The sequence below is a fragment of the Puma concolor genome, chromosome E4 (assembly GCF_028749965.1).
Source record: "Puma concolor isolate L17-30 chromosome E4, mPumCon1.1.hap2, whole genome shotgun sequence".
In the NCBI taxonomy this organism is placed as follows: Eukaryota; Metazoa; Chordata; class Mammalia; order Carnivora; family Felidae; genus Puma; species Puma concolor.
Window position 1 is genome coordinate 44,351,670 of NC_141683.1, and position 26,333 is coordinate 44,378,002.

At 39.9% G+C, this 26,333-nt stretch overlaps 1 protein-coding gene across 1 annotated transcript in view; it reads left to right on the top strand.

Moving 5' to 3' along the window:
- Positions 1-26,333, top strand: part of RGSL1 (regulator of G protein signaling like 1) — a 105,538-nt gene that overhangs the window by 10,802 nt on the left and 68,403 nt on the right. Inside the window, exons 4-10 of the mRNA XM_086693359.1 lie at positions 1,138-1,267; positions 3,027-3,131; positions 4,132-4,293; positions 5,316-6,295; positions 16,571-16,633; positions 17,028-17,250; positions 21,263-21,370. Of these exons, the coding sequence (XP_086549485.1) occupies positions 1,138-1,267; positions 3,027-3,131; positions 4,132-4,293; positions 5,316-6,295; positions 16,571-16,633; positions 17,028-17,250; positions 21,263-21,370 (1,771 nt within the window). The remainder of the gene's footprint in view (positions 1-1,137; positions 1,268-3,026; positions 3,132-4,131; positions 4,294-5,315; positions 6,296-16,570; positions 16,634-17,027; positions 17,251-21,262; positions 21,371-26,333) is intronic.

Genomic DNA, 26,333 nt, shown 5'->3' on the forward strand with positions numbered 1-26,333 from the left:
AACACTAATTTGAAAAGATATAGACACCCCTATGTTTATGCATTATTTACAATATCCAATATATGGAAGCACCATAAGTATCATCAATAGATGAATGGATAAAGAAGGTGTGACACACATACACACACTGGAATATTACTCAGCCATAAAAAAGAATGAGATCTTGTCTTGCCATTTGCAACAACATGGATGGGACTAGAGGGTAATATACTAAGTGAAATAAATTAAAGGAAAGCAAATACTATATGATTTCACTTATGTGTGGAATCTAAAAAACAAAACAAATGAACAAATAAAAGCAGAAAAAGACCCATAAGTACAGAAAACAAACTGGTGGTTGCCACATGGGAAGTGGATGGGGGGGATTGGAAAAATGGGTAAAGATGAGTGGAAGGTACAGGCAAAAAGAAAAATTTTATGTTTTCCCTTCTCTGGTGGCTCAATCCCTCAGTGATCCAACCTATACTCTAAATGATGTTAAGTGTGATGTGAGTCTTTGTGTGTATGGTTTTTTAAAAATATTTGTTTATTTTTGAGAGAGAGAGAGCATGGGTGGGGGGAGAGCAGAGAGAGAGAGAGAGAGAGAGAGAGAGAGAGAATCCCAAGCAGGCTCCATGCTGTCAGCACAGAGCCTGATGTGGGGCTTGAACTCACTGTGAGATCATGACCTGAGCCAAAATCAAGAGTCAGATGCTCAACTGACTGAGCCACACATACACCCCTTTGTGTGTTTTTGTACATGTTGTACATTTGATATGGGTAAGGAACTTGTAAGAAATTTTAAGTGTGCTTATAAAGAAGCAAATTCAATAGAGTTGACTTGACACCACAGACCAAAATTTCTTCTGTTTCTCTTCTACCTAGCAAGACTTAGATGTTTTCTTAAACAACTTGACCCAGGAGTAAGGAAACATTTTTGATGAAAGACCAAGCCTTTTCTCTCCTACCAATTCATTCACTCCTTCGGGAGCCTTGGCTCAAGCCTTCACTCCTCTTAGATACTATTTTTAATCAGCACACCTCCCCTGTGGGCCAGGTACTGCAGGTGTGAAGTTATTTATTGCCCCTTGCTAAGCTGCATTTCTTAGCATTTCAGTTCCATTTCTCTTTTCTGTTCCCATTTTGTTTGCACTCTAGATTGCAAAGTACAAAGGATTATTGACCTGGTTGGAAAAATACCGGTTACCTTTCTTCTGTAAAACCAACTTGTGTTTCCATTACATTCTCTGTCAGGAGCTCATCAGTTTCATTAAGTCCCCAGAAGGAGGTAAGCATGAGGGTGTGTGTGTGGAGAAATATGGGAAGCCAGGCTGTATAATGATCCTGTTCCTGTCAGTCCTGTAGTAATTTACAAATACTGGCCACCTTTGTAGACTTAGATGTGAGGGTGGCCCAGCTTGTAATGCAGCAGTAGGTGAAAGCTTAGGCTGAAAAAATTGGTACCTAGAGCAATAAGCAGGAGACAGATAGGTTGTATGTGCTATTTGTCTCACTGCAGCCAGAAGTGAGAGAGTTACTGGTGGACACAGAACATGGCAAACCTGCCTAAAATATATTCAGAATCAAACATAGCTCACCACCTTCATTCGTACCACCTGGTCTAAGCCACCACAATTTCTCACCTGGCTACTGAAATCATCTCTTAATTAGTCTCCTTGTTTCTGCTCTTGTTCTCCTGCTCACAGTGGCCAGAGAGAGCCTTTAAAACAAAACAAAACAAAAAACAATTTTTTTGAGAGAGAGTGTGAGCAGGGGAGGGGCAGAGAGGAGGGAGAAAGGGTCCCAAGCAGGGCCCGCTCTGTCAGTGCAGAACCCAAAGCGGGGCTCAAACTCATGAACTGTGAGATCATGACCTGGGTTGAAACCAAGTGTTGGAAGCTTAACCGGCTGAGCCACCTAGGCACCTGGAGAGAGCCTTTTAAAACTTAATTCAGATCATGTAACTCCTCTATTGGCTGCTCCCTACCCCCACCAATGACTCCCATCTCAGTGTGAGATCTAATGCCCCTATATCTCTAGGTCTTCAGGATCCTCAAGATGTGGGTCCATTACTTTTAGGACCTGATCTCCTCCTATTCCCTCCATTGCTTATTCCATTTCAGTTACACTTGGCTTGCTTGCAGTTCCTCAAAAATCCTGCCTTGACACATACTCATTTCAAGGCCTTGCACTGGCTATTTACTCTGCCTGGAATGCTTTGTCAATATACCCACATTGGCTCCCTCTCTCACCTCTTCAAAACTCTGTGCAAATCTCACCTCCTCAGAAGAGGCTACCCTGATGACCCTAATGCCATTCATCCAACTCTTGTCCTAACACTCCCAACCCCCTTTACTCTCTTTTACCTTTTCATTTTTTCCTGTAGTGCTTGTAACCTTCAACCTTACTAGATAATGTACTTATTATGCTTATTGTTTATTATCTGTCTCCTTCACCAGAATGTAAGCTCCTTGTGGGCAAGGATTTCCCATTTGCTAATGTATCCCAAACATCTAGAATGATACTAAGTAGTAGACATTTAACAAATATATTAATAATATATATTTGTTAAGAGAATTAATTAATAAAATTGCCATCTAGGATTGAATCAATAATTTGACTCTCAATTCAACTAGCCAAAGGAAACTGTGTTCCACCTGGGGAAAGTTGAGATTCAGGAGACTTACACTGAGTAAAATATAACAAAATACCCAATATATTCATCTCCTTTCTTCAATATATATATTGGGAAAATTGGATTGGCAAAATCACTGTCAGGTGGGGATTATAGAAGGCAAAGAGCCTTGGGTGGTGTTTTTGATCTGTGGATTATACTCTGCTTGTGGGTCCCTCATATGATGCGTGTCACTACAGGGTCTATTTCCTGCCTTCAGAAGTACTGCATACTCCTACCCCAACTCGTCTAAATGGCCACCATTTTTCCTCACTCACCCTGAGTGAATGGGGGTCTAGCTGTGTGCAAGGCTGAGAGAGGGGCTGGGAGAAGAGCTCATTCTCTCTCTCTCACCATGGACTTTTCCTGGCAGCCAAGATGTTGAGATGGAAAAAAGCAGACCAGTGGCTACTCCAGAAGTGCATTGGTGGGGTCAGAGGGATGTGGCGCTTCTGTACCTACCTCAAAGACAGTACAGGTAGGTTCTTGGAGTTGTTTCTGGAGTCCTTGCAGGTTCATAACAGCTTCCAGGATGCCCCAGAGCACTTATTGACAATAATGTATGCATATGGGAAATAAATGTTTTATACTGTAGTTTGTGTAAAAGTCTTTGAAAATAGGTCCACAGTGTAGTTTAGGGCAAAAGTAAACAGAGTCCTTTTATTTTGTTCATTCATCCATCCATTCATGTATCTATTCACTTAACAATGTTGAGCACCACTGTGTGGAAGCCACTGTGAATAAGAGCCATAAATCTCCACTTCATAAAGCTATCACAATAGTGGGGAAACACACAAGGAACACATAAATAAACAAATCCCTATAGCAGAAGTGTTCACATGCACTGCTTTCTGTTCTGTTGAGTCCAGTGGTTGATGACTACTGGGAGGTGAGCAGCCAGCACTAGCTGACACTCCAGTTCAGCAGCATTGGTTTTCATCCAAGGACAAGCCCTAGTTTAAGGGTGAAATCCTGGATTTCCAGGGAGCAGGTAGGGAAGAACTAGACAGGCTATCTTTTAGTATGTCACTCAGACTTTAACCCTGGCAAAGTTGTGACACAGGGAATGTAGTCTTTGGCATCTTTGGGTTCTATTATTCCTTCTTCTGGTTTTTCTGGGTCCATGATATAGGAAATGTTCTTTTTTCTTTTCATCTTCATGTTTTGGATAAATTCAAGTGTCTCATGATCCATTCTCACAGTCTTTCAGTTTTCTCTAAAGTAACAGTTTTCCTCACAACGACAAAAGTCACACAAGGTCCCTATCCATTAAGTCCCTTCTCCCCATGCCTCCATCTGCCCCAATAGTACGACATCACTAGGGATGATGCCTGAAACCAAAGAAGTGACTAATGGTACTATTTGAGGCAATAGAGCAAGCTGGTGGTGGGGAGTGGTATTAGCTGCTACACCCAGATGTAACCACAGAAGGGGCAACATCGGGGTGCAGCGCTGTGCTTGCCCTGTCTAATCTGTAGGTGAAGAGCTGGTGGATTTCTGGATCCTTGCTGAGAAGATCTTGAGCATAGATGAGATGGACCTGGAAATGAGAGACCATTATCTGTCCCTCCTCCTTGTGCTGAAGGCTACCCATTTACAGGAGGGCTCAAGAGTAGTGACTCTCTGCAACATGAACATCAGTAAGAATTATAAAGCATATCTGAAGTGAAATCACTGGGGGATGTAACCAAAAAAATCAATCATTTTGTAGGCATATACCCTCTCCATTTTCTGTGTATCAGGGATGTCATGGGAACCCTTAACAGGGAAGGGTTGCAAGAGTCCAGTTGTCCTTAGGCTGGTATGTGCTTCTTGCTGAGATATTACTCACCAGTGTAGGTTGGCTGGAAGGAGTGAAGACGAATTGGGACAGCATAATTAAACAGCTCCTGCATCTTCTGAGATGGCATGGCACCTCTTTTTTAAAAACTGAGATTCCCTAGAACAAACTAGAGCTCACAGGCAAAACAGTGCATATAGCCTGTGGACTAAGAATGTTTTAGTATTTTTAAAGGACTAAAGAAGAAGACTGTGCAGCAGAGACTGCATATAACTCACAAAGCTGAGGTTTACGCGTTTGCCAGCCTCTACTCTAGAACATCAGATTCATCAAAAATTATTTATTTATTAATTAAGGAGACATTCCTGACCCAAATATAAATATGTTCCAGAAGATCTGTGTTTTGAGATTGGTCACACTCCTCTATTGATAGAGATCACTGAGAATTTATTACATTAAAATCAGAGCTGGTAATGACTCCTTCAAATTATCCAGTCTAAACCCTTTCCTCCAGGTAGATCTGACTCTGAAAAATCCCATTCATAGGTACATGCCTCCTATTCTTAAACATATTTTCTTGTTCATTTTGCTTTTCTTTACGGTAACATCCAATTGTCCAAAAAATAATTCAATGAATCCCATAAACTGTATTATTTATGTGGGAGAAAGGGAAGGTAATCAGAGAAAGGGGTCACCATTCCCTGAGAAAATCCCTAAAACGTGTTTACTATGTATTTGTCCTGTCCATACACCAGGGTTGCATGAAGAACAAATGAAATCCTATACATAACATTTGGAAAACTTCAAAAAACCTCTCCCAACATCATTATCATCACTACCACTAGATCATTTTCATCCTTCGTGTCTTTCTATTATTTCCAGAGTCCCTTCTGAACCTATCCATCTGGCATCCCAACCAATCAACCACCAGGAGGGAGATTTTGAGCCACATGCAGAAAGTGGCTCTGTTCAAACTTCAGAGCTATTGGCTCCCCAACTTTTACACCCATGCCAGGACGATTATGGCCAAAGTGGAATCATGCCAAGGTCTGCTGCAGGAATATGAGACTCGCCTATGCAGTGTTTGCTGTACTCACATAGGAGAACTCCCTCTAAACATGAGCATCAAGAAGTGCCACTACCCCCAGAAGAGGTACTCAAGCAAGACGACCAAGAGGAGGATGTGGCAGTTGACAGACCATGGCTCTACTCTGGAAATAGATACCAAACCAGAAGCCAACATTACGCCCCTCCAGGAGATGTGTGCTCAAGTTAAGGACACATACAAATACAAATATACACAAATGCCCTCCTTGAAAGTGACGTCTTCAAAGGAGAGAATAATCAGTTCCCAGGAAAAGGATAGTCTCTGTGCTGGGAAGTCTAACATGAAGAAGAAATCCAAGAGCCACCTCCACATGGAGGGCCTCTTTGAGACAACGTTCTCTACACACATGAGGACTGTCACCCCTAGCATCAATCACTGCCCCCAGATGACAATCAAGAAAGTCATCAAACAAAGCATTTCCTTAGGGTACACCCACTGGGCCTTGTGTGCTGATGACTGTGCAGGGCGTCCCTTCCGGCACTACCTGAAAAAGCAGAATTTGAAAGTGGAGATCCAACTCCTGGACCTCTGGCAGGACCTGCACCATTTCCTCAGTGTCCTGATAAGTAACAGGAAGACTGGGAATACTGTCTTTCAGCACATGCTGGGCAACAGAATTTGTGAACTCTACCTGAATGAACAGATTGGTCCATGCCTACCACTAAAATCCCAAACCATTGAAGGCCTGAAGGAGATGCTGCCTTCTGGGGATGTAAACCCCTGGATTCCCAGAGCCCAGAGGGAGATCTGCAAGGTAGGCCTTACCTGACAGAAATGGTTTAGTATCTGGAAGATTATGTCTGACTGAACAAAATTCCTATCTGGTCATCTATGCTGGTTGAGTTAATGATATAATTACTCACATCACTCTTCACATATTGAAGAGTTGGTTGATCTCTTAGGAAAAAGCTATGCAAGTTCCCAAGAACAAGCCAAAAATCCTTTAAAAAATCTTGATATCACCCATGACTTACCTTTCTGTCTCATACCCACGTGTAGTCTATTGGTGACTCCTATTGGCTCAATCTTAAAAATATATCTAGAATCTGGCATTCCTCTCTTTCTGTGTTACAACCACACTTGCCCATGTCACATCCAGTGTCACCTGGATTACTACAGTGGCCTCCTAACCAATGCCTATGGATCTGTCCTTGGTCCTAAGCAGGCTCATTTCAACTGGCCATGGTGAATCTGCAGAAACATAAATTGTGTAATTTAACTGAAAATAAGTAAAAGGAAGTGAGTGAGGACCTTGAAAACAGATGACTTTCTGTCTTCAGTAAAATCCAAAGTCCTTGCCAAAATGACAAGGCCTACATAATCTCTCCTCTACCTCCCCTCTCTAGCTTCATCTTCCACTGCCCCTGTGCTCATCACTCCGGCATTCCAGACACACTGTCAGCTCAATGGTGGTGCTCCCACTGTGTATAATGTGCAGATGTTCACGCAGATGAGCCCGCACTCCTTCAGCTGTTTGCTCAAGTCATCTCAGTGAGGCCTTCCTTACCCACTTCATATAAAATTTCACCCCATTCCCATTATACTTTTCTCCTTAGCACTTATTATTACCTAGATCCATCCATCTTACATACATACATACATACATACATACATACATACATACATCATTGTATGAGTGTCTGTATAATACACATATAATCCTTAAAATGTACATGTATGCATATATTATATACATAAAATTATTTTGCTTATTTTCTTTTTCCCTATGAGGGCAGAAATTTTTATCTGTTTCACTAGTACTGTCTTCCCAGCATCTAGAACAGTACCTTAGGGTATTGTATCCAGTGCTTGATAGTGTTGATAGCATTCATGCTCCACAGACATCTGTTGAACCAATAAGTTCCAGTTGGCAATGGCCCCTCTTTTGTCCTTGACCAGGACTATCTTTTCTAGTTGGAGACAACTAGTTTCTATGAGAATTCTGATTTTCATCCAGCTCTTCAACCATCCTCCAATTATCCAATCAACCTTTGTGAAGTGCTGATAGCATGCCCACTGATATGTCCATTTCCTGACTTCTGACTCACTGATGTGGAGACACAGTCTAGGAAAGGTTTTTAGAGTCCTGGGTCTGTCACTGTTTGGCTATGTGGTATTGAACAAACTCCAAGTCTAAATCCTTCAATATCCCTAGGTCTCTTTGTCCTCATATATAAAATGAAAACTGGGAAAAAATCATATTTTGTAATTGCATTTGTGGATTTAATAAATTTATACATACATTAAGGATACTATACTATAAAAGGACATAGGTAGAGAAGTGGATGTGAACTTGGAAGACAGAGCATAGGCTTAAAAATTGCCTTTGCTTTAACCAGAGAGGAGAGGATTGCGAGCAGGTGCTGAAGATGACGGGAGTAAGGAGTTCTACAGACACTGGGAAATATGTACTATTGGTCCCTTTATGTACTGCTTTTAGGATGGGACAGGAGAGTTTACCAAGTGATGAACAAACTGAATTCTAAAGGAAACCCTAATATATTCTAACAAAAATATATATAGAAAAAATATATAATAGTAGGTCAAATTTTAAAAGGTAATTATAAGTTTAGATATTGTTTTAGTATGTTTTTACTTTTTCCTATTTTTTTGCTGCACATCTGACTATTTCTTCTAATGGAAAGTGCCCTATTAAGCATTGTTTGTTAAGATACCAATTAGATCACTTATTCACCAGTTTTTAGAGTCATAAATCTTTTAAGATGGAAGGGATTTTAATAGGGTACTCATTTCACACGTTTATTATTCATATTTAACATATATATTTAGAGCTTATCCATTGGTCAGTCACCTCATATTACATTATGTATTGCTAGTATTCAATCACAGAGCATAATTTTCTCAGGAATATACTTCACTCCTGTTTCCCAGGAACGCAGGAGATCTGATGAAATTACTAAAACTTGTATTCTTAGACTCACCTTTTGGCAGCATGACTGGGGCAGTTTGTAAAGACAATATTACATCATTTAAAAATTATTATTGGTGACCCATTCCCTGCAAAATAATGCCTATACTGCTTAAGGCATTCGAGTGGGTAGTCCCATCCAATCTTCACTGCCTTATCCTTTGCCACTGTCCCACCCCTGTACTCTTTGAAGGATGCTACAGCTTAGTGATGCTGGAGTACTTACCATTTTCAAACATGTCCTTTCCAATCTCTGTGCATTTGCTTAAGTTCTTCCAACTGCCTGGAATGCCCTTTACTCAACTTCCCTATGGTAAGTTCCTACTTATCCTGCAAAATGCAAATTCCTTTTTAAGTTTCTTTGCCTTTATGAAATCTTTCTGGATTTCCTGGACTCAAAAGAAAACAAAAAAAATGTTCCTGCCTCTCTGCTCCCAGAGAACTTTGTTCACACCTATATTGTAGCATGCTATCCTATGCTATTCATCATGCTAGAAGATGAGCTCCTTGGGAACAATGCTTGTAGCATATTGATCTGTATATTCTCAGTCATTTTCACAATGCCTGACAGATAGGAGACCCTCAGAAACTATTTGTCACATAAACTAATGAATGAAAGTGAGAGTACAGCCAAATACACCTAGTTGAACACTGACTTATAGGTTTTTTGTTGTTACTGTTTTTTGTTTGTTTCTTTTAATTTAATGAAATATTCTGCACAGGTGGGTAGGGTCTTCAAGCGGGAAATATGAGGAGAAGACACTTCAAAAGAAGATGTTTGGTTCTCAGGACCATTTGAGAATCAGATGAGATGGTAATTTATTTAGAAAAGAACAAGGATATGTGAAGATTTCTTTTTTTCCAGTTTTTAAAAAATTTTTAAATTAATTTATTTTTAAATTTACATCCAAGTTAGTTAGCATATAGTACAACAATGATTTCCGGAGTAGATTCATTAATGCCCATTACCCATTTAGTCCATCCCCCCTCCCACAACCCCTCCAGCAACCCTCTGTTTATTCTAAATATTTAAGAGTCTCTTATGTTTTTCTCCCTCCCTGTTTTTATATTAATTTTGCTTCCCTTTCTTATGTTCATCTGTTTTGTATCTTAAACTCCTCATGTATATACATGTATACCACATCTTCCACATCCATTCATTCATCGATGGACATTTAGGCTCTTTCCATACTTTGGCTATTGCTGATAGCACTGCTATAAACACTGGGGTGCATGTGCCCCTTCAAAACAGCACACCTGTATCCCTTGGATAAATACCTAGTAGTGCAATTGCTGGGTCGTAGGGTAGTTCTATTTTTAATTTTTTGAGGAGCCTCCATACTGTTTTCCAGAGTGGTCAGACCATTTTGCATTCCCACCAGCAGTGCAAAAGAGATCCTCTTTCTCCACATCCTTGCCAACATCTGTTGTGGCCTGATTTGTTAATGTTAGCCATTCTGACAGGTGTGAGGTGGTATCTCATTGTGATTTTGATTTGTATTTCCCAGATGATGACTGATGCTGAGTATTTTTTCATGTGTCGGTTGGCCATCTGGATGTCTTCTCTGGTGAAGTGTCTATTCATGTCTTTTGCCCATGTCTTCACTGGATTGTTTGTTTTTTGGGTATTGAGTTTGATAAGTTCTTTATAGATTGTGGATACTAACCTTTTATCTGATATGTCATTTGCAAATATCTTCTCCCATTCTGTTGGTTGCCTTTAGTTTTTCTAACTGTTTCCTTCACTGTGCAGAGCTTTTTATTTTGATAAGGTCCCAATAGTTCATTTTTGCTTTTGTTTCCCTTGCCTCTGGAGATGTGTTAGGTAAAAAGTTGCTGTGGCCAAGGTCAAAGAGGTTTTTGCCTACTTTCTCCTCGAGGATTTTGATGACTTCCTGTATTACATTTAGGTCTGTCATCCATTTTGACTTTACTTTTGTGTCTAAGAAAGTGGTCCAGATTCATTTTTCTGCATGTCACTGTCCAATTTTCCCAGCACCACTTGCTGAACAGACTGTCTTTATTCCATTGGATATTCTTTCCTGCTTTGTCAAAAATTAGTTGGCCATACGTTTGTGGGTCCATTTCTGGGCTCTCTATTCTGTTCCATTGATCTGAGTGTCTGTTTTTGTGCCAGTACCATACTGTCTTGATGATTACAGCTTTGTAATACAGCTTGAAGTCTGGGATCTCCAGCTTTGGTTTTATCTACAGCTTTGGTTTTCTTTTTATTTTTCAAGATTGCTTTGCTGTTTGGGGTCTCTTCTGATTCCATACAAATTTTAGCATTGTTTGTTCTAGTTCTGTGAAGAATGCTGCTGTTATTTTGATAGAGATTGCATTGACTATGTAGATTGCTTTGGGTAATATTAACATTTTAACAATATTTGTTCTTCCTATCCAGAAGCATGGAATAGTTTTCCATTTTTTGTGTGTCTTCTTCAATTTCTTTCATAAGCTTTCTATAGTTTTCAGTGTATATATTTTTCACATCTTTGGTTAGATTTATTCCTAGGTATTTTATGGTTTTTGGTGCAATTGTAAATGGGATCCATTGCTTGAATTCTCTTTCTGTTGCTTCATTGTTGGTGTATGGGAATGCAACCTATTTCTGTGCATTGGTTTTATATCCTGCAACTTTGCTGAATTCATGGATCAGTTCTAGCAGTTTTTTGGTGGAATCTTGTGGGTTTTCCATACAGAGCATCATGTCATCTGTGAAGAGTGAAAGGTTGACCTCCTCCTGGCCAATTTGGATGCCTTTTATTTCTTTGTGTTGTCTGATTGCTGAGGCTAAGACTTCCAATACTATGTTGAATAACAGTGGTGAGATTGGACATCCCCGTCTTGTTCCTGACCTTAGGGTGAAAACTCTCATTTTTTCCCCATTGAGGATGATATTAGTGTTGGGTCTTTCATACATGGCTTTTATGATCTTGAGGTATGATCCTTCTATCCCTACTTTCTTAAGGGTTTTTATCAAGAAAGGGTGCTGTATTTTGTCAAATGCTTTCTCTATATCTATTGAGAGGATCATATGGTTCTTGTCCTTTCTTTTATTGATGTGATGTCTCACATTGATTGTTTTGCGAATATTGAACCAGCCTTGCATCCCAGGTATAAATCCCACTTGGTCGTGGTGAATAATTTTTTTAAGGAATTGTTGGATCTGGTTGGCTAATATCTTGTTGAGGATTTTTGCATCCATGTTCATCAGGAAAACTGGTCTATAGCTCCCCTTTTTTAGTGAGGTCTTTGTCTGGTTTTGGAATCAAGGTAATAATGCTGGCTTCATAGAGTTTGGAAGTTTTTGTTCCATTTGTATTTTTTGGAATAGCTTCGAGAGAGTAGGTGTTAACTCTTTTTTAAATGTTGGTAGAATTCCCCCGGAAAGCCATCTGGCCCTGGACTCTTGCTTTTTGGGAAATGTTTGATTACAAATTCGATTTCTTTACTGGTTATTGGTCCATTCCCATTTTCTATTTCTTCCTGTTTCAGTTTTGGTAGTTTATATGTTTCTAAGAATTTGTCCATTTCTTCCACATTGCCCATTTTATTGGCACATAATTGCTTATAATATTCTATTATTGTTTTTATTTCTGCTGTTTTGGTTGTGATTTCTCCTCTTTCATTGATCTTAGCCAAAAGGCCAAGAAGCGATCTTATCTTTCATTCTTGATTTTATTTATTTGGGTCCTTTCCTTTTTCTTTTTGATCAAACTGGCTAGGGGTTTATCAATTTTGTTAATTCTTTCAAAGAACCAGCTTTTGGTTCCATTGATCTGTTCTACTGGTTTTTTGTTTGTTTGTTTGTTTGTTTTGGTTTCGATAGCATTGGTTTCTGCTCTAATCTTTATTATTTCTTGTCTTCTGCTGGTTTTGGGTTTTATTTGCTGTTCTTTTTCCAGCTCTGTAAGGTATAAATTTAGGTTGTGTATCTGAGACCTTTCTTCCTTCTTTATGAAGTCTTGGATTGCTATATATTTCCCTCTTATGGCTGCCTTTGCTGCGTTCCAGAAGTTTTGGGCTGTGGGGTTATCATTTTAATTGGCTTCCATGTACTTTTTGATTTCCTCTTTAACTTCTTGGTTAGCCCATTCATTGTTTAGTAGGATGGTCTTTACTCTCCAAGTATTTGTTATGTTTCCACATTTTTTCTTGTGGTTGATTTCAAGTTTCATAGCATTTTGGTCTGAAGATATGCATGGAATGATCCCAATCTTTTTTGTACCTGTTGAGGGCTGATCTGTGTCCCAGTATGTAATCTATTCTGGAGAACGTTCCATGTGCACTGGAGAAGAATGTGTATTCTGCTGCTCTAGGATGAAATGTTCTTAATATATCTGTCAAGTCCATATGGTCCAGTGTGTCATTCAAAGACATTGTTTCCTTCTTGATTTTCTGTTTAGATGATCTGTCCATTGTGGTAAGTGGGGTGTTGAAGTCTACTATTATGGTATTATTATCAATGAGTTTCTTTATGTTTGTGATTAATTGATTTATATATTTGAGTGCTCTCACATTTGGACCATAAATGTTTACAATGGTTAGGTCTTGGTCTAAAATTATGATGTAATGCCCTTCTTCATCTCTTGTTACAGTCTTTATTTTAAGGTCTAGATTGTATAAGTATGGATACTCTGGCTTTCTTTTGTTGACCATTAGCATGATAGATGGTTCTCCATGCCCTTACTTTCAATCTGAAGGTGTCTTTAGCTCTTGTAAACAGCATATAGATGGATCTTGTTTTCTTATCCATTCTGTTACCCTATGTCTTTTGATTGGAGCACTTAGTCCACTGACATTTAGAATGGGTACTGAAAGATATGAGTTTATTGCCATATGTTGCCTGTAGAGTTGGAGTTTCTGGTGGTGTTCTCTGGTCCTTTCTAGTCTTTGTTGCTTTTTTTTTTTTTGTTTTGCTTTGTTTTGTTTTTTCATCTTTTCTCCCTTCAGAGAGTCCCCCTTAAAGTTTCTTGCAGGGCTGGTTTAGTGGTCACAAACTCCTTTCATTTTTGTTTGGGAAAATTTTAATCTCTCCTATTTTGAATGACAGCCTTGATGGATAAAGAATTCTTGGCTGCATATTTTTCTGGTTCAGCACATTGAATATATCCTGCCACTCCTTTCTGACCTGTCAGGTTTCTGTGGATAGGTCTGCTGCAAACCTGATCTGTCTTCCCTTGTAGGTTAAGGACTTTTTTACCTTGTTGCTTTCATGAATCTTTCCTTGCTTGAGTATTTTGTGAATTTGACTATGATATGCCTTGTTGATGGTCAGGGTTTTTTTTTTGTTTTAATCTAATGGGTGTCCTCTGTGCTTCCTGGATTTTGATGTCTGTGTCTTTCCCCAGGTTAGGAAAGTTTCCACTGTGATTTGCTCACATAACCCTTCTACCCCTCTTTCTCTCTCTTCATCTCCTGGGATCCCTATGATTCTGATGTTGTTCCTTTTTAATGAGTCACTGATTTCTCTAATTCTTAAATCGTGCTTTTTTGCCTGAGTCTCCCTTTTTTTTCTGCTTCATTATTCTCCATAAATTTGTCCTTTATATTGCTGTTTCGCTGCCCGGCCACATCCATCCTTGATGCCATGGCATCCATTCGAGACTGCAGCTCAGTTATAGCATTTTGTACTTCATCCTGACTAGCTTTTACTTCTTTTATCTCACAGAAAGAGATTCTAATCTGTTTTCAATCCCAGCTAATATTCTTATTATTGTGATTCTAAATTCTGGTTCAGACATCTTGCTTGTATCTGTGTTAATTAAGTCCCTGGCTGTCATTTCTTCCTGCTTTTTCTTTTGGGGTGAATTCCTTCATTTCATCATTTTGAAGGAAGAAAAGGAAATAATAAGTTAAAAAGTTAAGATTAAAATATTAAAAACAACACACAAAAAAATCAAATAAACGATGCTATCCTAGGTGTGTTTTGCTCTGGTTGTTAAAAGGAGTTTGATAGAGATGAGAAAAAAGGGAAAAATTAGAAAAGATAAAGAAAAAGAAAAAAAAGAAATGAGAAAAAGAAAGAAAAAAAAGAAAAAAGACAACGTTTGAAAATTTGAAAAAAAAGAAATGAAGAAAAAGGGACAACATTTGAAAATTTGAAAAAATGAATACAATGAAATAGAATAAAATGAAATGGTGGAAGTAAAATATAATTTGAAAAATTTACAAAAAAATATATAGCAGAAAAAAATTAAAGAAAAATATTTTTATTTATTTATTTTTTACCTTTTATTTTTGAGACAGGGAGAGACAGAGCATGAGCAGGGGAGGGTCAGAGAGAGGGAGACACAGAATCCGAAACAGGCTCCAGGCTCTGAGCTGTCAGCACAGAGCCTGACGCAGGGCTCGAACTCACGGACCACGAGATCATGACCTCAGCCGAAGTCGGCTGCTTAACCGACTGAGCCACCCAGGTGCCCCAAGAAAAATATTTTTAATAAAAATTGAAAATAAAAATATTTTTTCTTTTTCCATATTCAAGAATAAGAAAGGAAAAGAAAAAGAAAAAAATTGAATAGACAGACCAGCAAACAGACTGAAATACAATTCAAATTGCATCAGTTTCCCCTAGAAGTCAAAGTACAAAGCACTTTATAGTCCATAAACTAAGCAGGCAGAGAAACTTGTGGTGTTCCTGAATAGTGAGGTTGGCCCAGTTGGGCAGGGCTTAGCGTAACATCTCCATTCTCCACTAGATGGCGCTACTTAGCTTACTGGGTGGATTGCTGTGGCACTTGTAGGTATATGTGCATTCGCGGGAGGGGTGAAAATGGTGTCACCCAGTTACCCAGTCTCTAGTATCGGAACTCTGTTCTCCTTGATCAGCAACCGCACACCTGTTCTTTGTATGTGGCTTCCATCCACTCCCGCTTTTACACTGTCCGTGACCAAGCCATCAGGTTGCCAGGTGACCCCTCCCTCCTGAGTTTTATCTCAGATGTGGCTGTGTTTCCCAACCCATCACTTCTGTGGGACTGAGGTTTGACCCACTCAGACCTTCTGGGGGAGGGTCTCACTGAGCAATGACTGGGTGCCCGCCTACCCCCAGGAATGTTCATGGGACCATGCTGCTGCCAATGCCCAGACTGTGGCTAGGTGCCAGCCACCCCAGAAAAAGTTCACGCGATCATGTAGCAGCAGCAGTTCAGAGATATGGTAAATTACAACACACATCTGGCACCAGGCTTCACCCTTAACGTCCTTGTTTCAGCACCATCAAACGTGGCTGTTCTCCAGGGTCCACTGGGATCTTTCCTTGTGGGGTGGCTGCAGAGCCTCTACCAAATGTCCTCCCAGCAGGGGAACCACCTCTCCCCATTTGGCCCAAGGACCCCTTGGACCTTGCTTTTTGCTCCTGGGGATTCACCCTTCCCTCCAGAGCACTGCCAGGTATAGAGCTGTGGAGTTTCAGACTCTGCTCTCCCCCTGTTTATAGAGTCTTAATGGAATTTAAACCCTCTCCTTCCTCCTTTCTCCCTTTTTTGTTCAGTCCCTGTAGCTGTTTCCACTTTTCCACTTTCTCTTCAGCTGCTTTTGGCGCGGGGTGGGGGGTGCTTTTCCTGTACTCCCTTCCCCCATCTTCATCCTCTCTCCACAAGCAAAAACAGCTCCCTGCCCTCTGTGGCTTCTCTCTTTCCCAGTTCACCTCTCCATGCCACATACCTGCTGAGTTCTGGGGTTCAGGTTTGTGCAGATTGTTGTGTTAATCCTCAAGTATGTTTTCTAGGTGTACAGGATGGTTTAGTGTTGATCTGGCTGTATTTCATGGACAAGAGATGCAAAAAAAAAAAAAAAAAAAAAAAAAAAGCATACACGCTGTTCCACCATCTTGCCCCTCCAAATTATATCTTTTCTTAAGTAAATATCAACTACCGTTTTTTGAGATTCAGAGAAAGACTGCACAAGCTGCCATATTCAGAGAGATAAAGGTTGCCTCCTGGTTGGTCATGGCTAATGCTTACTGTTAGATTATATCTCCATATTAGAGAATCCAGAATCTGTAGGCTGCTCTTCTCCCACATGAACACTAGCATGAGAGATGCAGCAAACTGTGCATCCCCTCATCATGTTGTTGTCCTGTTTGGATTTCAGATGCTCAGTCCCTGGTATGATGAATTCCTGGATGAAGAGGACTACTGGTTTCTCATTTTTACAGTAGGAGGGACTTTGAGTTGGGGAGGAATCAAGAGGTTCTAGGAAGAAAAAAGAACCACTTCTCTCTTAAAAGCCTTACTTGTCGAAGTAAAGGAAACTTTTATTTCTCCCAGAGGCAACTGGGAGTTGACATGGTCTCTCAAGGAAAAAGACACAAGTGCAATAGCTGACTTTGAACAAGTCACATTCGTATAGAATTTCTCCCTTGCATAAATGGGTTTCATTAGAAGAGGGTAGGGGCTGCCGTGTAAAGGAGCAATGGTTCTTAACAAAATGAAAGCAATCAACATAAGTTTACCTGACAAGGAGGCACAGGAGGACTGGGCTATTACAAATCTTGCTTCTGGTCTAGTTCTTATAGCAAATGCTATCTGCCCCCATTCCCTTCTCTTAGACTCAGACCAAGTTCATCAGAGACAAATGGCATAAAAAAGGATCTATAAGCAAAGAAGAGAACATTCTTCTTTATAAGAGGTGTGAGGAATCCCTGGAGCTAAGCCAGGGTCTGGCTAACATGGAGAAAATGGATTCTCTGCAGTGGCAAAAGATAGCTACTGAGGACCTGAGACAAGGCGGGTCTCTCCAGGTAGAACTAAAGTCTCCGGTGCTTCAAGCAGGTAAGGGCAGTCATCATGATTTTTTTTTTTTTTTTTTGCCCTAACATATAGACAACTTCAAAATATTAATATTTAACATTTAGTGATTATTTCCTGCACATCAGTACTGTGCAATGCAAAGATTTACCCCATTTGATATTCAAATAACCTGTGAGGTAAATACTGAGTAACTGAGGCACAGAGAAGATAAGTGACTTTCCCAAGGTCACACAGTAAGTGGCAGAGCCAGGATCTTACTGACTGACTGGCCTCTACTAACCCTGAAGGGACCCAGAGCACTCAAGTTTGGCGAGTCAGCAAAGCATCACCTCAGTTATAAAATACCTCATTTTTTTTTTATGTCTGATAAGCATGTTCCACCTTACCACACCTCCTTCAGAGTCATGTCCAAGAAATTCTGTGAATATATTTTTAATAGCTACTCCCCTCTCCTAACATAACACAGCAGCCCACTCAGGCAGTGAAGAGGAGTGGTTAGGAACACAAGTCTCCACTGTCCCAGAGGTCTGGGTTATATCCTAACTCTGCTAGTGACTGTAAACTTTAGCAATATATTTAACCTCTCTTTAATCCCGTTTTCTTGTCTCTAAAATGGGACTAATAGTAATAGGTTTGTTGTGAAGATGACCCAATGTCATCTATGAAAGCTACTACCACAATGGTTGGCAATAGTAAAAGTCCAATAATGTTAGCCATTAATATCAAAGTTGAACAAACTGCTTTAATTATCTATGCTGAGGCCATCAGGATTCTGCAGTATTTCTCAAACTTCGATCCGCAATAAATACATTTGACTTCAGGGAACATATACTTGCATATATGTGCGTGCATATATGTGGAAAATACTTTCTCAAAGCAATACTTACCCTTATTATATAAGATGATATACTCTAATATACTATATTAGAATATTTTATTCTATTTAGTTTTGTAAAACCTGGTGATGACAATTTTTTGACATGGTGTTGATTCATGACCTACACTTTTTTTAGAGAGAGAGAGTAGGGGAGGGGGAAGAGAAGAAGAGAGAGAGAGAGAGAGAGAAACTTCAGCAGTCTCCATGCTTAGCAAGGAGCCTGACGCAGGGCTCAATCCCAAGATCCTGGGATCATGACCTGAGACCTAAGCTGAAATCAAGAGTCAGACACTGAACCCACTGAGCCTCCGAGGTGCCACATGACCTACACTTTTCAAAACACAGCAGGGTGGCTGGTGATGTGGGCAGCAAAGAATTGCACAAAGAGTAGAACAATAAGCAGGACAGAGTTTATTTACTCTCCAAGGGAGAGGGGCCACACATCAAGACAGATGTCAGCTCTGAGTTTCTGTTGGGCTGGGCCTTTTAAAGGTTTTGAAGGATGTGAGAGGGTTTCAGCTGCACCCATGGTGGGCTTGTGGGAAGGGGGTCAACTCTTAGGGAGAGCAGGAGGTGGCAGGCTTTTTGAGGGGCTTCGTCTGAGACTTGTGTGGGATGTGGGTTGTGGTCTGGCTAGAGAAGAATATTTTGTAGGTGGGGTCTACTTCCTGAGAATGGAGGGCACCATGACCTAGAAAAACAAACAGTTAGAGCCAAGTACAAACACCTATGAGTTTTGTCTGTAAGCCTGGCTTTGGGGGTGGGTGTGGGGGACTTTGAATAGATTCTTTTCAGTAATAGTAAGCAAAAATTTTGGAAATTCAATTCCATAATTCCTCTGCTCTGTGAGCCTGGACAAGTTACTTATCTCTTTGAGACTCATTTCACCAACTAAGGAGTGGAGATAATGGCCCCTATTTGGTAGGATTGTTGAGGGGATTGAAGGCAATGCTTTTACACAGCAAGCAAGCATTCAATAAGTAGTAATTATTAGATTACACTAAAAAATGTAATATTCAACTCTTATAAAACTTTGATGTGCACTCCATATACAAAATTCTTGCCTCTCAGAACCATGTTTGGGCATGAATTATTTAAATCTAGCATGAACAAGCCCGCTGTTTCATATCATAGTTTTACCTTCTTTCTAAATCCTGAACATTCCAGAATGTATCTCAGAAATCAAGAAAAAAGTGGAAGAAAGGATGGCTGATAAATATCACCATACACATACTGAGCAATAGGCATTCCTTTGGTGGTCTTGGAGTGCCAGGGATGGCTAAGAAGAGTGAGAAGTACTCTCCATGGTGATTCCTCTTCCCTCTCCCCCAGAACACATTATGACTTCTTCCACCACTGCTTTTTTGAAATGCAAGTCTCTTTTTTGAAATGCAAGGCCCTGATGAAAGGCCTCCTGTACATTTGCCCAACCCAGAGCCCTGACTCCCAGGTAGGCTGATGCCTCCACTCAGGCTGCACCATAAACTCACAGAGCACCAGAACTAGAATACTTTCAGCTTTCATATGGAGAAAATGAGTCTCTGAGAAGTGGGAAGACTTGTCCAAGGTTGGTCAGCAAGGGAGGGATTGCCCCACAACTAGAAACCTGAATCTATTGCAGGAATGATATACTGTGCTTACAACTTACAGCCATAGTTCCCTGGCTGATAGATGATAATGATGACAGTGACAACACTGACATAAGGACAACCGACATTTGTGAGTCCACACCCCAGTATTCCTTCTAGATTCCACCTTTATAACCTTCAGAAAACACTGGACTGCCTTAAGAGAGTTCCTGGAGAACTATGTGAGATTAGACTTACTTTAAATCTCAAAACTCACAACATGATTGAATGTTTTCATGTTGGTAGGAAGCAAGGTGCTGCTAATGTGCATCTATTGCCCAGTACATGATTAAAACTTCCTTGATGTCTCAGTCTTCCTGTCTCATCTGATTTTGGATACAAAAGAGGTATTTCCTCTCAATTCACTATGCATGACTAGAAATGGTGTATGCCTATTTCTAGAAAAAATAATTTACTCTCAAGGGACAATGATTTGCAACTGTTAATGATATTCAGATACGTGAGCTGTTAATTCTTAAAGTAATTCCCAAAGGCAGAGCCAAGAAAGAGAAAGGTCCTAGCGCATTATTTGAAATATATCATCCCTAGGTGTGCCAAATTCTTTGAAGCAATGGTAGAATGTTTGAAATACATTTGCAATTCACAACACATGGCTGCTTTGAAGGGATCAATACTCATTTGGATGAATTACTTCTTGTATATCTGTTAACAATTAGTACTTACTTCAAAGTCATATCTCAGTTACCCTAGTATCCCTCAGGCAGGAAATCTCCATGGGTCAGGTGTCCCCAAGAAGGGAAGAATCCTTTCAGTCTAGAGAGGAGAGAAGATATTTCCTTGCTTCTAATTTGGCCTGGGGAACTTGTATTCCTTGTGTAAACATTTTATTAAAACACTATTGTAAAAAAAAAAAAAAAAAAAGAGGTTAGAGAGGGAGAGAGCCAAAGCATAAGAGACTTTTAAAAACTGAGAACAGGGGCGCCTGGGTGGCGCAGTCGGTTAAGCATCCGACTTCAGCCAGGTCACGATCTCGCGGTCCAGGAGTTCGAGCCCCGCGTCAGGCTCTGGGCTGATGGCTCAGAGCCTGGAGCCTGTTTCCGATTCTGTGTCTCCCTCTCTCTCTGCCCCTCCCCCGTTCATGCTCTGTCTCTCTCTGTCCCAAAAAAAAATAAACATTGAAAAAAAATTTAAAAAAATAAAAAATAAAAACTGAGAACAAACTGAGGGTTGATGGGGGGTAGGGAGGAGGGGAGGGTGGGTGATGAGTACTGAGGAGGGCACCTTTTGGGATGAGGACTGGGTGTTGTATGGAAACCAATTTGACAATAAATTTCATATTTAAAAAAATTTTTCTATCAGCTCTTTACCAGAAGGGGCACAGATAGTAAAATAAATTAGACCAATCATCATTTCCTGTGTTCCTCAATTAAACTGTTAACATAAAAAAAGAAAATACTATTGTCCTACTTAACTAGCATTTTAAAGGTAATACCTTCAATAAAAAGTGTATAAATCTTTGAGCTAGAGTGGGCAATCAGACTCTATACCTTTCTTTCCTACTTAATAGACCTAGAGAAAATGTCCTTTGGGGAACTCTGCTATAAGTATCCAAAGATGGCCATACAGAAGATTAGTGATGACTATAAAATATATTGTGAAAAAGCACCTAAAGTAGGTAAGTGTTTACAACTCAGAGATAGGTTTGAGAGTCTCCAACCTCAAGAAGCATATGCCAAGAGAAGAGCCATGCTTCTTCTGAAATGAGGGATGGTCAGGAGAGAATGACCATGTCTTTTTCTCTCCTACACAGCCACCAAAGGGCATCATGAAACTGGCATGTGATTATAAATGAATGGGGGTGGTGATGAAAACTGTTAATTCCTACCTTCTTACCTAGTTATCACCCTGGTGTTTTACATAATGCACATGTGTCCTCTAACAAATTTCTTGGAGTTGGAGATGCGTGGAAGGAGGTTTGTTGGTGTATGTTCTTAGTCATAACACCTTTAAAGAAATGAAGAAAGCAAAATTGGTGAAGGTAGATGCTGAAGTGCAGGGCAGTTACAGTAGGCCTCAGCAGATCCCATAGATGAAGCTCTAAAGCTAAGATGGCCCTTTGGAGTAGTCCCTCACTGAAATAGGGATTGTTTGTTTGTTTGTTTGTTTGTTTTTCCTTTCTAATTGACTCAAAAGAGATTTGGCTGCCTGTGGGAAGGCTATAACCTCAGTCAGCACTCTTTGGCTGAGACAATACCCAGAGGGGCCCTCAACTATCAGCTCTCTGCAGCCAACACCTCAGACAGCTGGGGAAGTGAGTGCTTTGGTCCTAAAAGGGGGATCTGAGCTATGTGTCACACCACCCTCTACTGTCCGCTTGCTTTGTATAGAAATTTCACCCCATCTTGGAACAGATATTCCAGGATTCTAGTTGGTTCCTTTTCCCAGGGAGCTTATACTAGAAGGGCTGACTCACACTACTACAGCTTGTCTGGAGACAACAACAAGTACTCCTCTTTTCCTCCCCTGTCACCCAAACTAGAGTCCCTTTATTCTCAGCTAGTGTCTCTGCTGATCTTGGGGGGCTTACCAAGAAGGATGACCTCCATGTCATCCTTGTCATCTCTGAGGGACCTGAGCCCCTGGTCATCATGACCTCTCAGGCTGTGGTTGCTGCACTTGACAATTAATCACCAAAATTGGGCAGCAGAATACCAAGAGTGCCTAATGAATTCTCTGCCCCTGCTCTGTTACTGATGACCCTGATGATAGTCAATTACCCTGTCAGTACAGTAACTTCTTTGCTTGCCTGCTAGCTTCTTGGCCTAAGGAGCTTAAAGTGATTAAGTGCCTTCTGGGTCCCTAGTAGAAGCATTCCCGCTCTGGGAACCTGGATCTCTAGACTGGCACTGTCCAGTACAGGAGCTACTAGCATCATGTGGCCATTGAACACTTGAAATGTGTCTGATATGAATAGGTACATAAAGTACATAAAATTAAAATTAATTTCATCCTTTTTCTTTTATTCTTTTTAATGTGACTCCTAGGAAATTTAAAATTATATGTGTGATTCACGTTGTATTTCTATTGGACAGCTCTGGTCTAGACCCCAGAACCTAAAGTTAAAAGGATTAGAAATTTCCCTAGTTAAATCACTTATACTGATGGTAAATGGATTACTACTACCTTTATCCTTTTCCTCCACACACGTGTATTCTACTTACTGGAGACACAACAACTTATAATGGTCTTCAGTTTATCCTAGAAGTTGATGTCCCATTTCCTAAGATCATATCCAAGCTGGTTTCACAGCTACACCTTCAAAAAACAGTTCTGTTGCTCTACCAGGCCAGCAGCTCTCATAGTTGATAGAACTAGTGGATCCTATCATCAAATGTCCGTTGTCAACCCCCTGGGATGTAAGTGTATCCCTTGGTCAGAGGCAATGTTATGTGGGATCTCGTTCAGGGATCTTATAAGCCCCCTGATAGCAATGGTGACTGAGACCTTGTAAGTAGGAATTCTGGTCAGTTCGAGTCAAGATGAATTGATGCCCTTGCCAGAATAGAAGTGATCCAGTGTTATCAACTTGCCACCAAGTGGGTGGTTAGTTTTCTATAAGGGTTGTTGAAATACTTGGGCTTGGCATTTGTGTCTGTTGCTGACAAGTTGAACATTTGGCAGCAATGGTAACTAAATCAGCTTTGGTGAGTGTGGGGCCTATGCCACTGATTCCATACACAACCTCTATCCCTGACATCTAGCTACTCTGTTCATGAGTTCATTGTGCCAGCACTAAGGTGGATTATGGCAGAAATTTGCTGACATCACTGTCCAAGTCATTCTGTCTACTTGGTTGTTTAGTGCCTCTTTCACAGTGGTTGTTTATTAGTGGGCTTTAAGACACAATACAGGGGTGCCTGAGTGGCCCAGTTGGTTGAGTGTCTGACTCCTGACATCGGCTCAGGTCATGATCTCATCATTCATAAGTTCAAGCCCCACATTGTGCTCTGTGCTGACAGCATGAAGCCTGCTTGGCATTCTCTCTCTCCCTCTCTGCCCTTCCTCCAGTTGTGCTCACACACACTCTGTCTCTCAAAATAAATAAATAAACTTTTAAATAAAATGACACAACACAAAGATTTTCATTCTTTATGCTTACTCTCATAGATCCATCCACATGTGTCTTCCTCAGACTTCCTTGCTCGCAGTACTCTTTTTTTAAAAGAGAAATTTAATTTTTTAAATGATTATTTTTTTAAGTTTATTTGTTTTGAGATACAGAGAGAGAGAGACATAGAGAGAGAGAGAGAGAGAGAGAGAGAGAGAGAGAGAGAGAGAGAGGAGGAGGAGGAGGAGGGGCAGAGAGGGAGAGAGAGAGAATCCCAAGCAGGCAGGCTCCATGCTGTCAGCACAGAGCCAATGCAGGGCTCGAACTTACGAACTGCAAGATCATGACCTGAGCTGAGACTGAGTTGGATGCTTAACCAGCTGAGCCACCCAGGTGCCCCTTTCCCAGTATGCTTTTTAAAAAAAGACTTTATTTGTTTAGAGTAGTTTTAGGTTCAGAGAAAAATTAAGAAGGGTGTACAGAGATTCTCATATGCCCTCTTCCCCAACACTTGCACTCTCACATCATCAACATGCCCCATCAGAGTGCTACATTTGTTAAAATTGATAAACTTACATTAACAAATTATAATCACTCAAATCCATAGTTTACCTTAGGGTTTACTCTTGGTGTTGTACGTTCTACGATTTTGAAAAATGTATAATGACATGTATTCATCGTTATCATATCCTACAGAGTATTTTCACTGCCCTAAAAAACCTCTGTGCGCTAAAAGTCCTAATAAGCTCCACATATTCATACCTCTCCATACTGCCAACCCCTGGCAACCATTAATATTTTTACTGTCTCCATAGTTTTGCCTTTTCCAGAATATCATATAAATTGAAATCATATAATATTGTCTTCTTTCACATGATAATATACATGGTATATATACATGGTATATATGCATATATGTGGCAAATATACATTTAAGCTTCCTCCATGTCTAATTTTTCCTTGATAGCCCATCTCTTCTTAGAACTAAGTAATATTTCATTGGTTAAATGTACCAGAGTTTATTTATCCGTCCATTTACTGAAGGATATCTTGGTTGCTTTCAAGTTTTGGCAATTATGAATAAAGCTGCTATAAGCATCCATATACAGGTTTCTGTGTGGTCATAAGTTTTTAATTCCTTTGGGTTAATACTGAGAAGCACAATTGCTGGATCTCACAATAATAGTATGTTCAGTTTTATTTAGAATTGCCAAACTGTCTTCCAAAGTGGTTGTACAATTTCGCATTCCCACCAGTAATGAAAGAGAATTTATGTTGCTTGACATCCCCAATCATCATTTGGAGTTGTCAATTTTGCAAATTTGGGCCACTTTAATAGGTGTTTAGGGGTATTTCATTGTTGCTTAATTTGCTTTTTCCTGATGATATACAATGTGAAGCATCTTTTCAAATGCTATTTTCTATGTATATACTCCTTTGCTGAGGTGTCTGTTAAGGTTTTTGGCTAATTTGTTAATAAGTTTGTTTCTTTATTGTTGAATTTTAAGAGTTTTTTAAAATTTTGAACAACAGTTCTTTATGAGATATGTTACTTTGTAAGTGTTCTCTTGCTTTCTCTAGTATTCTAATTGTTGTTCATAGACCAGAAGTATTTAATTTGGATGAAGTACATCTTATCAATTCTTTCTTTCAAGGATTATGCCTTTGCTATTGTATCTAAAGAGTCATTGCCAAATCCAAAATTATCTAGATTTTTCCTATGTTATCTTCTAGGAGTCTAAAATTTTTGCATTTTACATTTAGGTCTATGATCCATTGTGAGTTCATTTTTGTGAAGGGTATAAGGTGTCTGTCTGCACTGATTTTTTTTTTTTTTTTTTTTTTGCATGCGGATGTTCAACAGTTTCTGTGCTATTTGTTGAAAAGACTATCTTTGCTGCATTCTATTGCCTTTGCTCTTTTGTCAAAGATCAGTTGGTTATATTCATGTGGGTCTATTTCTGGGCTCTCTGTTCTCTTCCATTGATCTATTTTCACCAATACCCCATTGTCTTGGTTACTGTTGCTTTACAGTAAGTTTTTTTATAGTAAATCCTGAAGTCAGTCAATGTTAGTCTTCTGTTTTTCTCATTCAATATTACATTGGCGATTCTGTGTTTGGCCTACCCATAGAAACTTAGGGTCAGTTTTCTAACACAGGTGTAACTCATTTTATTGTGCTTCGTTTCATTATGTTTGCAGATGTTGCATTTTTATATATTGAATGTTATGGCAACCCTATTTTGAACAAGTCTATTGGCACCATTTTTCCAACAGTTTTTGCTCACTTTGTGTATGTCACATTTCGGTAATTCTTAAAATATTTCAGACATTTTTAGTATTATTTTATTTGTTATGGTGATCTATGATCAATGATCTTTGATGTTACTGTTGTTAAGTGTTTTGGGGTACCACAAACCTCACTCATATAAAATGGCAAACTTAACTGATGAGTGTTGTGTGTGTTCTGACTACTCCTAATGACTGACCATTCCCTCATCTTTCTCCCTCTTCTTGGGGCCCCTTATTC